The sequence below is a fragment of the Anabrus simplex genome, chromosome 7 (assembly GCF_040414725.1).
Source record: "Anabrus simplex isolate iqAnaSimp1 chromosome 7, ASM4041472v1, whole genome shotgun sequence".
Taxonomy (NCBI): domain Eukaryota; kingdom Metazoa; phylum Arthropoda; class Insecta; order Orthoptera; family Tettigoniidae; genus Anabrus; species Anabrus simplex.
The window spans coordinates 114678968-114693378 of NC_090271.1; the positions used below are offsets into that span (position 1 = coordinate 114678968).

Sequence of the window (14411 nt, forward strand, 5' to 3'; positions counted from 1 at the left end):
TTTCTTTTTTGTAATTTTTGCGAGATAAAGGAATGATCAATGTTCTGAGTACCATGCTGTTGTAAGCCGCTTTCTTATGTATGTCTGGGTGCAGAGAAGTTTGCTGGATGGTATTGATGTGTGGGTGGGTTTTTTGTACGTATTAAAGGATAAGGTGTTGTTATAGTTGCGCATGATGCTTAAATCCAGGTAATTATGGGAAATAATGTTTTCTGACTCTGGAAAATAACACACAATAAAAAATTATACACATTTAAAATAAATGTACAAGGCGAAAAATTTACATTTCCGAAAATTAACCAGACCTGAGAAAATATAAAATAACCTCTGAAATCAATGATGCACTTTGTGTTATTTTGAGGTGTATCCCATCTTACTTAATCGCAGTATTTAGCATAAAATTAAGCGATCGTTTACTTCAGCCTTCATTTTTTAGAGAGTTAACAACTGCTATCAGACATGTTATTTACGCATTTATTACGAAAACGTGTTCTCCTCTTTCATTTCCATTTTTCTTTACAGAACAGCAGTCGACGGGTATTACTAATAGACTCCGACATCACCTTTGACAGACTATGAGAGAGCTCGCTAGTAGACATACCAAGGAAACGATACTGAAGATGATCGATCGCATGCATTATAATGGTTGGGTAGATATATATTGGTAACGGAAAAAATCGAGCATACTTAATCGCTCGTAATAACAGATGCGTCAGTGATACGGCTCTCGCTGTAACCGAAGGATAATACACAGTTTAATATAGGAATTTTGAAGGGACAAACAAAATATGACCTTATAATGGGGTTCTCGTTATATGCCGTACTCGTTATAGCGGACATCTACTGTATATGATCAATAACATTCATCAAAGCAAGTCCCCATCTAAAGCTGCAGTGACCTTTTTACCAGATATATCATCCATCAACTCAGGTGCAAAACTGTCCTGCATTGCACAGATGATTAAAAATAAAATTTTCATGTTCCAGCTCCCTGGCTGGTCAACTTAGTGGCCTTCAGTTCAGAGGGCCCCAGGTTAGATTTACAGCTGGGCTGAAGATTTTAGCAGCATCTAGTTAATTTCTCTCACTCGGGGGCTGGGTATTTGTAATAATATTAATACACAACTTTATTTACGCAAAACACATCACACTACCAACCACCACAGAAACACACACTATAGTAAAAACATCCCTCCACTGGGCGAGTTGGCCGTGCGCGTAGAGGTGTGCGGCTGTGAGCTTGCATCTGGGAGACCGTGGGTTCGAGCCCCACTGTCGGCAGCCCTGAAGATGGTTTTCCGTGGTTTCCCATTTTCACACCAGGCAAATGCTGGAGCTGTACCTTAATTAAGGCCATGGCCGCTTCCTTCCAACTCCTAGGCCTTTCCTATCCCATCGTCGCCATATGACCTATCTGTGTCGGTGCGACGTAAAGCAACTAGCAAAAAAAAAAAAACATCCCTCCAACGTAAGACTGGCATTAGAAGGCCATCTGCAGAGAAACTGCTTAATCCACATTAGTGCAGAACCCAGCTAATTGCAAGAAAGGCCAGGAAGAAAGAAGAAAACAAAAATATGCCAACTTTTATGGCATTGGACCAGAAACTCACAACAGCTGCTGAGAGCTGTCAAGAAGTAGAACTGAACCACTTAATTTTTTTTTATGCTACACTGTATCTTCCACATTACTGGTTATTTATCTGTGCATTGTTTTTTCTGTTTTTAAGTGATCGGCTGATGATGACCCAGAATTTGGGGTCGAAACCGGTACCGTTTATGATCATCTAGTGATGTAACCTTACATTACTAAGTTTACATGTATTGAAAAGGTGGGTCAATTACATAATTTTATTAATTTTAATTGTGATGTCAGTTCAATATGGACCATAATGAAATTCTTATCTTTCAATACACTGTTGTGTCAAACATATGTGAGCTGAATATGAATTTACCTTCTTATTTGAAGCAAAATCTTCGAGGTCTTTGATTTGCTGCTTAATACAATCATCATCGATAGCTAAGTAAAAGTTTCCTTTCTTATCTTTAAGTAAATTTTGGTTCCTGAGATTAGAAGATAGAAATTAAGAACAAAAATATACATACACACAGCCATATTCCTTTGCAGACAAAAGAATCTTGCTAAACCGGGGATCAAGTGGGAACTGTGCCATCTTCTGACCTATTTTGGTTAAATTTGGTTGTTCGATACCATCTACGGCACCCAACTGTTTCAGCTGTTGAAGAGCTCCCACAATAGCCTGTAAGAGAGAAGCACTATGTATTATACACAAGGCGAGTGGATGGAATCATCTGTCTATGGGTCAAATTCTTCTACTTATGATGAGGGTGTTATGACTAAGAATGATCCCCAGCATGAACTGTATTGGCCTGAATATAAGACAATCTTTTCTTATGTAAACCTAGGTCTGCCCAGCGTGCCATTTATGGTAAAGCAAACTACACTGTCTTTTCGTACTCTTATTATAGAAACCACACAAAATGCACCGTTTACCACGGTATTGTTGTGTTCATAGAAGTCCTGCCTAATACCTTATGTGGTTTGTTTTAGCATATCATGCTCACTGGTACTGTATACAAGGAAGGTGTGTTTTCACGAGTGCCAGTAATGACTGCACGTTTGAAGTAAGTACCGTAGTTTGTATTTTCCTTACATACTGTAGTTATTTATATGGACACTGTAATCGTATATTTTACTCTAAGGTGCATATTTATATGAGCATTAGCTAAGATATGTCTTGGTGATGATTGGTGTCCTTTCATTCGAAGTAGAAATTTGGTGGTATTTATCTGGCAGGCTGGGCAGAAGCGCTGTCTTCCACAGTATAGCCCATTATTGCTTCAGTTCTGATGTTCCATTCCGCCTCCTTGTTCAATTCATTCTTCTCTGTCAACCTAGCAATGCATAATACTGTAACGTATATTTTATTTTACCATTTTTTTTTTTTTTTTTGCTAGTTGCTTTACGTCGCACCGACACAGATAGGTCTTACGGCGACGATGGGACAGGGAAGGACTAGGAGTGGGAAGGAATCGGCCGTGGCCTTAATTAATTTGCCTAGTGTGAAAATGGGAAACCACGGAAAACCATTTTCAGGGCTGCCGACAGTGGGGTTCGAACCTACTATCTCCCGAATACTGGATACTGGCCGCATTTAAGCGACTGCAGCTACTGAGCTCGGTTTTTACCATTTTTAATTACATAGAGTAAGATTTTCACATAAAATTGATATTGCATTGCAGTTTTCTTGTTGAAATGTGTTCTTTTATATAATTATTTGTCCTATCTTTTCACATTTATGGGTTCATATGCCTTTCTGGGGGAATTTCATTGTAAGAAATATTTGAATTGTTGGAAAGTAATGTACTTCCTGATGCAGGAGTGGTGGTGGGCAATTTTCATCAGGCACGTTGATCATGGCAACTGAAACACATGTCTGAGAAGGCAAACCGCACCTTGATTTTTGACAAACAATTGTCCAGACTTATATTATAAAGCTGCTCCCTTGTTCAGCAAACCTCACGGTTTTGGACATCGTGCAGTGCAGGAACTTCAGTATGATGGAATGCATCATTGGCCATCAACAATTTCAGAAATGAAGAGAAGATGACGTGTGTCAGAAACTTGCCCTGCTGAGTCTAGAACCCAATGCATCAAGCGCAATGGAAGTTTACATACACAGACTGTTTCACCGATTACCATACGCAAAGGTAGTAAGCAGTAGAACATCATCATTAGTGTAGCAATTGTATGAACAGATTACTTTTTTTTCTGCATACTGCTGCTATAGTTCCTGATATGCACTGTTTGATTGCCACGAGATATAATGAGGGATTTAGGTAGCTTACAAGATTTTGTATTATTCAAATATAAATTAATTTCCTCATAAAATTAATAACTTGGGTAATTTACAACCTATATTTTTTAAGAGGTCGGAATTTTTCGGTAATATATGAACATACCAAAGAAGAAACATGTATACTAATGATTTCCAAACAAAAGTCTTGGATGAAAGCATATTAATGCGCCAAGTGTGGCATGACATCAAATTTCTGTATGTGAAACAAAAGACGCAGCACTACCGCTCAGCATGAGGAGTGGCACAACTTAAAAAATGTCATTTTTTAGTTATGACATGCAGCGTATGCAAAAGTAATCTCTTTCGATCTAGAAAACTGTCTTTCTCATGCAGAATCACAAATGCTGTTATACCACTCCAACATACTGAACATCGTCAGTCAAGAATATTGACACTTCTTAGTTATAATTCATTTCATTGCAACTCTGTGAAAATGTGATGTAAATTTTATCATGTAGAAACAGTCTGATAAAATATTATCCTTGATTTGATATGGTGTTCTAAACTTTTTAACTTGTAATCTCAGAAATGTTCATTTTGAGTGGTGTCACTATTCTTGTGGAGGTGCGATACGGTACAGTCTTTTTCTTTTCCTTTTTCTTGGAAGGAACATGTTGAATAAAATAATGAATGCTTTTCTGGGCCTGCATACACACATTAATAAACACTGGAAGTTACAAATTGATTATCAAAAAATTAAAATCTTGGGCGGATCCAGGTTAAAATGTACAATAAAAACCATAGTCATCTTTTATGTGTCTAACATTTTAACAACTTTTTTTGTGTGAAGGTCTACAGTAGAAGTCCATTATAGCGAGAATTCATAAAAGTGAAAAAAACTCGCTATAGTGGACTGTCATTATATCATCTTCTTTCCTGGTCATATGTGTGCCCACGATGGACACTCCCAAGTATCACTCGGGGCCGGCTTTTCTGATCCTCAGAGAGTACTCCCTGCCACTGGATGTTTCCGCCACTAGAATGCCATTTCTATTCAAAGCCTTTTTGGCTGTACTTTACCATGTTGCTTTTGGATGCCCACGTCCTCTCCATGGTTCCTCTCGATTGCAAGAACTCTCTTAACGGGATGATCTTCATCTCGGATTGTCATTATATCTGATTTTTCATTAAAATATTGGGTGGGGGAGAAACACCACATAAATTAAAATCAGTATGAAACGGAAATGGGTTTGTTCAAAACTTGTATTTTCGCAGATTTCCATAGTATGGCCTACTCGTTAGTTATTTTTCTTATTCCGAGACAACATGAACGCGTAGGCCTCTGTTAAATTTCATTGTGAAAAATTGGAGTAGTATCACTCCAGTGGTTTCTGCGGCAAAAGTTTTCTCATTCAAACAGCATCATCTAACTTAACCTTACATGAAACATAAAAATAAATTTCAAGCACCAGTAGAATAATGATAACCTTTTCGCTATGCAATTACATGGGAGTAGCCTTTGCGAAATTTAACCAGATGCGAGAAAATACAGTGAAACCTAGTTAGGGATTTCCTCATTAAGACGATTTGTTGCTTAGCACATCGTAAATACAAAGTTTCGATTCACATCGTATTAAATCTATATAAAAATACCTCACTTATCGTGTCACAAATTTTCATCGTTACCGTGTAGTATGATCACATTTTTCCTAGCCCTGAAAATGTTCTTTGTCATCCCTTGTGAAAGAAACAGATTTCCAACACATATTAGAGCCCTTGCCACAGGAGGCTGGTTGGACAAAGTTGCGCAAAAACAAGAAATGGCCTTGAATTTCTGAACTTTACAGGGTAAATTACACCTTCAGAAGCAAATTGTTAGTCTCAGGAAAGTTCAATTTTGCTCTCCGGTTTTCACTGATATTGCTGAATAACCCAGAAAACCTGTGTGTGCTTGTATTTCACATTCTATTCAGAGTTTAGAAATGTATTCTGTGTCGAGTAATACAGTGAAGGGTAGCGAATATTTGTCGTGCAATAGCCTACCTACACATTAGGAACATAATCGTGTGAAGTTGACGAGCGTGGTCATATTATTATATAACCCAGTTAAGGATATAGAAAAAGTTATGATACTGCTTACTAAAGAAGACAAAATTAAAATCTAGAAGTGGACAGGCATCCGCATCTTTCAAGGGTGGCGCATATGTTGAAACTTGCACCTTCAAGTTTTGATTTGAGTCGATCAAAGTGTTGTCGCATTCGAGATGACGGTCAAAGTAATCCTCTCGCACATGACTGAGTTTAACCACCAAATAATTCATGGTCGAAGAGTGTGACCAGAAAATAATGTTTAATAACCCACTGGTCCGAAATATAAGGGTTCAGCTGACATTTGTTTTTGGAAGAGTCTGATCTGCAAATAATGTGCTGATACTTTTATGGACCCCAGTGCAAATGTTTTTATATTTTTTGTTGTCTGGTGTTTTACACACCTTTTAATACAGCATTGTTATTTAATATGTCCCAGTGAAAACAGTTTTCACATTTTTGTTCTCTCATCTTTTTCATGCCGTTTTAAACTCTCATCTTTAGAAACAGTAAACAGTCTGTATCTTTCATTGTATCTGTACATACACGACATAAAATGTATGCATGTCGCAAAAGATAGATATCCCTACTGAATATTGAATTTTCACGACCGCATTGTAATCAAACAGACTTTCAACGTATTAGGTCGTGTTACGTACATGTAGTACGTGTTGAAGAGATGTTAAGTACAGAACAAAAATGGCCAGCCGGACACCGGTGGGATCCGAACTCACAACCTCCCGATTTCGCATCGGTTGCTCTACCAATTGAGCTATGGTGGCCTGTAGCTACCTGTAGCTCAGATCCTTTCAAACAGAACAAAGATGGACTAGGCCACCATAGCTCAATTGGTAGAGCAACCGACACGAAATCTGGAGGTTGTGGGTTCGGATCCCACCGGTGTCCGGCTGGCCATTTTTGTTCTGTACTTAACATCTCTTCAACACATACTACATGTACATAACATGACCTAATACGCTGAAAGTCTGATTACAATGCGGTCGTGAAAATTAAATATTCATTGACATGTCCCACAACGGGTGACTTAAACGCACTCTACAGTGTGCTAGCAGCAGTGCCAGACCTGTAGCTCAGATCCTTTCAAACAGAACAAAGATGGCCTAGGCCACCATAGCTCAATTGGTAGAGCAACCGACGCGAAATTGGGAGGTTGTGGGATCGGATCCCACTGGTGTCCGGCTGACCATTTTTGTTCTGTACTTAACATCTCTTCAACACGTACTACATGTACGTAACACAACCTAATACGTTGAAAGTCTGTTTGATATCCCTATTGGGTAGTTCTTATTCATGTATTCAATGGTATGTTTTTTTGCTTAACATATTCTCTTTCCTTGTCCCCTGCAGAAATGTTCAAACAAGGTTTTATTGAATAAACTTGTCGCGGATTGACATTGGTTACGTCAACATTGAAATATCTATGTATTCTTTGTGTATGTATAGTTGTCTTTTTTACTCTGTGACGTATGTATTGTTGATAATAATAAACGTGATATTGTGAACACGACGGTGAAGTCCTCTTATAATTCAGTAGTTACGATTTATAACACAAAATCTTGGTGCCGAAACCTCCGGGAATATTACGAGTTCAACGCGACACGAGAGAACAGAAGAGGATTTTCACACCACGGACACGTATGTTGAGCGACTTAAATCTTGACATAGGTTATCTACGCATCTCTGAGGAGGAGAAAGGATCACCAACGCAGAACTAGCTACAACTTCAAACCAACAGATAAGACGAAACACAATTACAGTATACGTAGTGTTGACCGTAGATTGGTAATTTTTTCTGAACATTTAATGCATAGAAGTTTGAAGGAATTTCAATATTACTCGTAACAAGAAATATAACCCCACCTACGTCAAAATATCCGTAATGGCTTCCATTCCAAAGAGATCTATGCATGCAACACTCGAGTTGAACACTAGCGCCGTCTGTTGTAAAAAGGGAGTAACTAAGCTATGATCTTTAACTTTTAATAAGACATCTCTGACAACCATTCATTGACAATAGTGTATGACGTAACGTTGAGCCGCGCAACCATTTAACATGTTTATTTTTTTGTCTGAATATTTCAAGGAGTAATACTTTTCAGATCAGTGGAGAATTAATTTACTAGTAGGAGACATTATGGAAGGCAGTATAGCGAATCAGCTCACAAAATTGAAACGTAGACGAGTAACTCAACGTTCGAACACTACGCGTTTTATTAATCAGATTCATTCGTTCAATCAATCCACGGACTTAGATGAAATAGAGCATATCCGCGAGCGTCTACAGGAAACGTTAGCGTCCTTAAATGCGTTAAATGGCAGTATCCAAGATTTATTCGATGATGCGGAGTACGAAGACGACGTGGCAGCCTGTGAAGAATATCTGGACAACTCCAAACGGGCGATTAGAAAGGCCACGGGCCTCATACAACAGAAAAGTGCGAGGAATGAGGCCGACTCTACCACTACGTATCCGAGTGTCCTTGTTCAATCCACGACTACAGCGGAGATAAAGCTTCCTACCATTAAACTGCAGTCATTCTCAGGGAACGTAGAAGAATGGCCGGGATTCTGGGAGCAGTTCGAGTCCTCCATTGACAAAAATTCGTCGGTGTCCGTCGTAAACAAACACGTATTTCTCCGTGGGTACTTAGAGGGAGAACCAAGGCGTCTTGTAGACGGTATATCTATAACGGCAGACACATACGAACAAACTAAACAAATTCTGATAGCACGATATGGTGATAAGAACAGGATTATTCAGTCTCACCTCGATTACTTGGAAAATCTCGAAGTTGCAGTTTCGGAGACCCCTGAAGTATTAAACACGACCTACATTGAATGCCATCGCCGGATACCAGCATTGAGAGCACTAGGGGAAGACGTCGACGCATATGGTCGAATTTTAGCACCCAAAATATTACGAGCCTTTCCAGAGGACATCTGTCGCCGTTGGCTCGTCCATGCTAAAAGACTAGGCATACAAGAAGGGGACACTACCCGACTAATGGCGTTCCTTAACGAAGAAGTGGAAGGAGCTCTTAACGCTCAAAAGATACGGGGTGACGCCCCATTAACGACCTCTTCAATACCCACAGCAGTCACTCTTCACGTAAACACAAAACCAAACAAACAAAAGTGGAAGCAGACACCTCGACAAGACCCGTTCTGTGTGTACTGCGAAAATCGAGGTCACTGGGGTCAGGATTGTCAACAGATGAAGGATCCCCAGGTGAGAGTCGAGAGACTGAAAGCCACAAACCGGTGCTTTCTTTGCCTACGCCGTGGGCACAACAAGACACAGTGTTTTAAGAAGGGGAAGGCATCCTGCAACAAATGTCGAGGGTCACACCATGTATCCATTTGTACCGAAGGCAGTAGTCAACACAATTCCGTGGGCAAGATAGGGGTCATCACGTCCGATTTCACACACCTGCAAACGGCCCGTGTATGGATCAAGGGGCCGACAGGGCGAAAAAGACTAACTCGTTGTATCCTGGATGCAGGGAGTCAATCGAGCTTCATCCACAATTCTCTGATTGATGCGCTGCAGCTTAATGTTACTGATCGCAAGACTCTTGAGATAAGCACGTTTAAATCACCCTCCACTATGTATGATATTAGACGGAAGGTTTGTTTCGATATTATAGGCTACTCAACCAGAGCTCAAGTATCGATTACCGCCTTTGAAAGTCACAGCCCCTACACTTTTCAACCAACTGCACCCCAAGGCATAACCGCGCTAGCATCGCTAAGGAAGATGAAGCTGGCTGATCCGAGTGACGACCTTGACAAAGATCTTCCAATCGAGGTACTTATAGGTGCGGATTCATACTGGAAGATAGTAACAATGAAGGAACCTATCAGAGTAACAACATCACTGGTTCTTCTTCCTACTATCTTTGGATACATTCTCAGCGGAAGTAGATCTGGCACTACGATCAACCAAATAATAGTCCATCATGTCTCACTCACAACGGATCAGATAACTGATGAAAGCGTGCGACGGTTCTGGGACTTAGAAACTATTGGAATTGTGGATAACCAAGAGCGAAAACTATCCATTAAAGAAAACACCATTTTTCAAGAGTTTCGCGAATCTTACCGCATCGAACATGGACGGAGAGTTGTATCATTACCTCAGAAGGTGGGCATGCCCTTAACTGACAATCGCACCACCGCTGAAAAACGATTCACCCTATTAGAGGCTAAACTGCAGAGAAACAAAGACTTGAAACACATCTACTATAATCACATGTGGGACTACATAAGGCAAGAGCACGTGGAAGTTGCACCCGAGGACGTCACTCCTTATAATGTTTACTATATGGCACACCACATTGTAAAGAAACAAAGGGGTGACATCACAAAGTACAGAATTGTCTTTGACGCGTCGTCACATGAACCAGACTTGCCTTCACTGAACGACACACTGGAAATAGGTCCTAACTTGCTCCCTGAAATATTGGGAACCCTGCTACGTTTCAGGAGCCATCCGAAGGCTATCGCGTGTGATGGTCACCAAGCATTTTTGCAGTTAGCGTTAGACGAAAACGACAGAGACCTCACGCGGTTCCTGTGGTATCGCACCGAGAATACAGGAGATGATGCGTACAATTTCACTGACGAGGTCATAGCCTACCGTTTCAAACGTTTGCCATTTGGACTTACTTCGAGCCCATTTCTTCTGTCCGCTAGTCTTAGGGAACTGGCAACACTGCATCAAGATAATTATCCATTTGCGTCGAGACTTCTTGATAAATCAACATTTATGGATGACTTTATAACAAGTGTTGCAGACGACATCCTCGCGATGAGGTTATATAACGAACTCACCGACCTTTTGATGGAGATCAAACTCCCACTCCGTAAGTGGGCTACTAATTCACTGACCTTGAAGGAAGCCTTGCGCAATGAGGGAGTGGAAATGAGATCCGTAACGAGTGTGCTGGGTATCGATTGGGATACCTCTGAAGACATCATTTCGACCGACAAGGGGGAAATAGCAAGAGACCTGGTGGACAAACCAGGGACGAAGAGGAACATTCTACACGCCACTGCCAGATTCTATGACCCTCTCGGACTTTTCGCACCTGTGGGGATCGTAGCAAAACTTATATTCCAAGACACGTGGCTCCGAGGCCTATCATGGGAGGAAGTTCTTCCATCAGATCTTGCACGTAACTGGTATTTGTGGACTTCTAAACTTCAGCACCTATCAACCATATCCGTTCCCAGGTGGGTAGGCATTACAGGACCAGGACATGAACCAGAGCTGCACGTCTTCTGCGATGCTTCGGAGAGAGCATACGGAGCTGTCATCTACACGAAGTCAACGCTTAACGACACTCCGGTCACAAAACTCGTCTGCAGCAAAAACAGACTAGCACCCGTGAAGGTTAACTCTACCAAGACTAGAGCTGCTAGCTGCACTTGCTGGTACACGCCTTCTTCACTACTTCTGCCAAGAGACTGGCTGTGACATCAAGAAGGCTCAGCTGTGGAGTGATTCTACTGTTGCACTTGGATGGATTCGCAATGATCCGAATAAGTGGAAGACCTTTGTCTGCAACCGCGTGACAGAAATACATAATCACGTAAACCCCAGTCAATGGAGACACTGTCCTGGAGATCAGAACCCTGCAGATCACCTCACTCGAGGAGTATACGCAGATCAGCTAGCCTCCTTAGAAACATGGTGGCATGGTCCTCGCTGGCTCATCAAAGACAGAGGCGCATGGCCACGTGACCCAACACCCACCTGCACGCAGTTGCCAGAAGCCAGGAAGACGCAACAAGTTCTCACGATCACTATAACGGAACCCCTACTGGATATCTCGAGGTATAGCTCATACTGGAAATTGCTACATGTCACAGCTTGGGTACTTCGTTTCGTCAGTATGTTGAGCAAGAACACAAAACACCCCAATGCACTAACGGCTGAAGAGCTACGTGCGTTACGCACATACTGGATCAAAAGGGTTCAAGAGGAACGGTTCACTATTGAACTAGCTGCATTGCGAAATGGTGAACAATTACCAGGCACTTCACAGATTGCTAGATTTAACCCATTTCTACATGAAGGTATCATCCGACTTGGTGGCAGACTACAATTCTCAAATTTGTCTCAAACTGAGAAACGCTCAACAATTCTGGACGGCCGTCACAGGTTCACCAAGTTAATCATTCAAGAGACCCACATCAAACTTCACCATCTTGGAGTACGCATAGTACTGGCAGAACTACGTGAAGAATTCTGGATTCTGCGAGCTCGACAAATAACTAAGAAGATTCTGCATTCTTGTCTACCGTGCAAATTAGCGCACAACAGCAGACCAGTGGTGATTGAGGCGCCATTACCAGCAGACCGCCTACAGTTGACACAACCCTTCTCTGTGATTGGGATCGACTTCGCTGGATCCCTGTACGTTAAATGTGGCAGCAATGTTAACAAATCGTACATCATTCTTTTCACTTGTGCCACCACCCGTGCTATCCATCTCGAGCTATCTACGGATATGTCTACGGATAGATTCTTGATGGCCATGCAGAGGTTTGTCAGCAGACGAGGTGTGTCGCACACCATATATTCTGACAACGCTCAGACCTTCCTCACTGCTCATAACGAGCTTATAGAACTCAATATGATTGTGACAGACACCAAGGTGCACCACCACTGTGCTCACGATGGTATTCGTTGGAAGTTTATCGCACCGAGGGCGGCTTGGTGGGGAGGCTTTTGGGAGAGAATGGTTGGCTCTGTAAAAAGATGTCTAAGAAAGGTACTCGGCCATTCCCAGCTGAATGAAGAAAGTCTCAATACAGTATTGACAAGTGTTGAAGCCACCCTCAATAGCAGGCCAATCACCCAGGCCACAGACACGGAAGATCTCCTGACACCATCCCATTTTTTAGTTGGAAGAAAACTAACGTCCATCCCAGAAGGGCCAGAACCGAGCACGAGGAAAAATCTCGTAAAGGAATACAGATTACAACAAAAGGTCTTGGGGGACTTTTCACGACACTGGAGAAAGGAGTATCTGCTTCAACTGAGAAGTCACCATGAGGTCAAAAATCAAAAGACCAATACACATTTGCCCGAGATCGGAGACATCGTCCTCCTCCAAGAAGACGTCAGACCTCGCCACATGTGGAAGAAAGCGAGGATAGAAGAGATGCGCCCAGGAAGAGACGGACATGCAAGAACGGTCGTTCTGCGGCAGCCTGACAACACGCTCATTACTCGGCCAGTGCAGCTGGTCATCCCTTTGGAGATAGACCAGGGTGGGGAGGATGTCGCGGATTGACATTGGTTACGTCAACATTGAAATATCTATGTATTCTTTGTGTATGTATAGTTGCCTTTTTTACTCTGTGACGTATGTATTGTTGATAATAATAAACGTGATATTGTGAACTCGACGGTAATCCAAAAAATAAAGCATTTGCACAGGGGAGCCAACATAATTTGTCTTCGTCTTTGAATCGTGTGTTTTTTTCTTTCATACGTGAGGTTATGTTTGCCAGTGATTTATCCAAGTACATTATTTGAATAATGTAAATGCACCTTGTTGGATACATTTTGGAAATAGTTTTTTTCCATGGCATTTGAAAGGTTTAAATTGTGAATTTAAACTTTGTGATGCGGCGAGGGTTGGTATTTCTGAATTATGAGAGAAGTGCCATGGCAGGAAATCGTACAAGGATAGAGTGACTGTACTGAGTTATAATGCAGACAGAAGCGAGAGATTTTCTCCTCTCGTCATCGGAAAGTTTGATAAGCCATGATGTTTTAAGGACATCGGGTACTTTCCGTGCAAGTTCAGGGCATCTAAAATATATTCAGTACAGTAATCCAATACTAATAAAGCACTTGCACAGGGGAACTACCATATATTTCTCCTCGTCTTTGAATCATGCTTTTTTTTCTTTCGGTGCGTGTGGTTATGTTTGTTAGTGAGTTATCCAAGTGCATTATTTGAATATTGGATACATTTTAGAAATAGTTTTTTTCTTCCATGGCATCTGAAAGGTTTCAACTGTGAATCAAGGTTAACTGTATGCATTAATGGCTCTCAGAATATTTTGTGATGTAGTAAAGGTTGACATTTCTGAATTACGAGTTGGTGCTTAATTCAAAATCACGTAATTTGAAGTCCGACTTTTGCATGCCACAGACTTCATAATAACAAGGTTTCACTGTAATGTTATTGGCTTTACTATTTTACTACTTTTATGGTTTTCAGAGACACCGAGGTGCCGGAATTTAGTCCTGCAGGAGTTTTTTTACATGCCAGTAAGTCTACCTAAACAAGGCCGACATATTTGAGCACCTTCAAATACCACTGGACTGGGCCAGGACTGTACGTATCAAGTTGGGGTCAGAAGCCCAGTGCCTCAACCATCTGAGCCACTCAGCTCGGCGTGACGTATTTTGAGGTGTATTGAATTTTTACTTAATTTCAGTACATAACATTAAATTAATCA

At 41.3% G+C, this 14411-nt stretch overlaps 1 protein-coding gene across 2 annotated transcripts in view; it reads right to left on the minus strand.

Annotated features, from left to right (window-relative positions):
- Window positions 1-14411, minus strand: part of ath (ATP-dependent RNA helicase DHX33) — a 95710-nt gene that overhangs the window by 19019 nt on the left and 62280 nt on the right. For both annotated transcript variants that reach the window (XM_068228505.1, XM_068228506.1), the window contains exon 10: window positions 2104-2258. In XM_068228505.1, the coding sequence (XP_068084606.1) occupies window positions 2104-2258 (155 nt within the window). The remainder of the gene's footprint in view (window positions 1-2103; window positions 2259-14411) is intronic.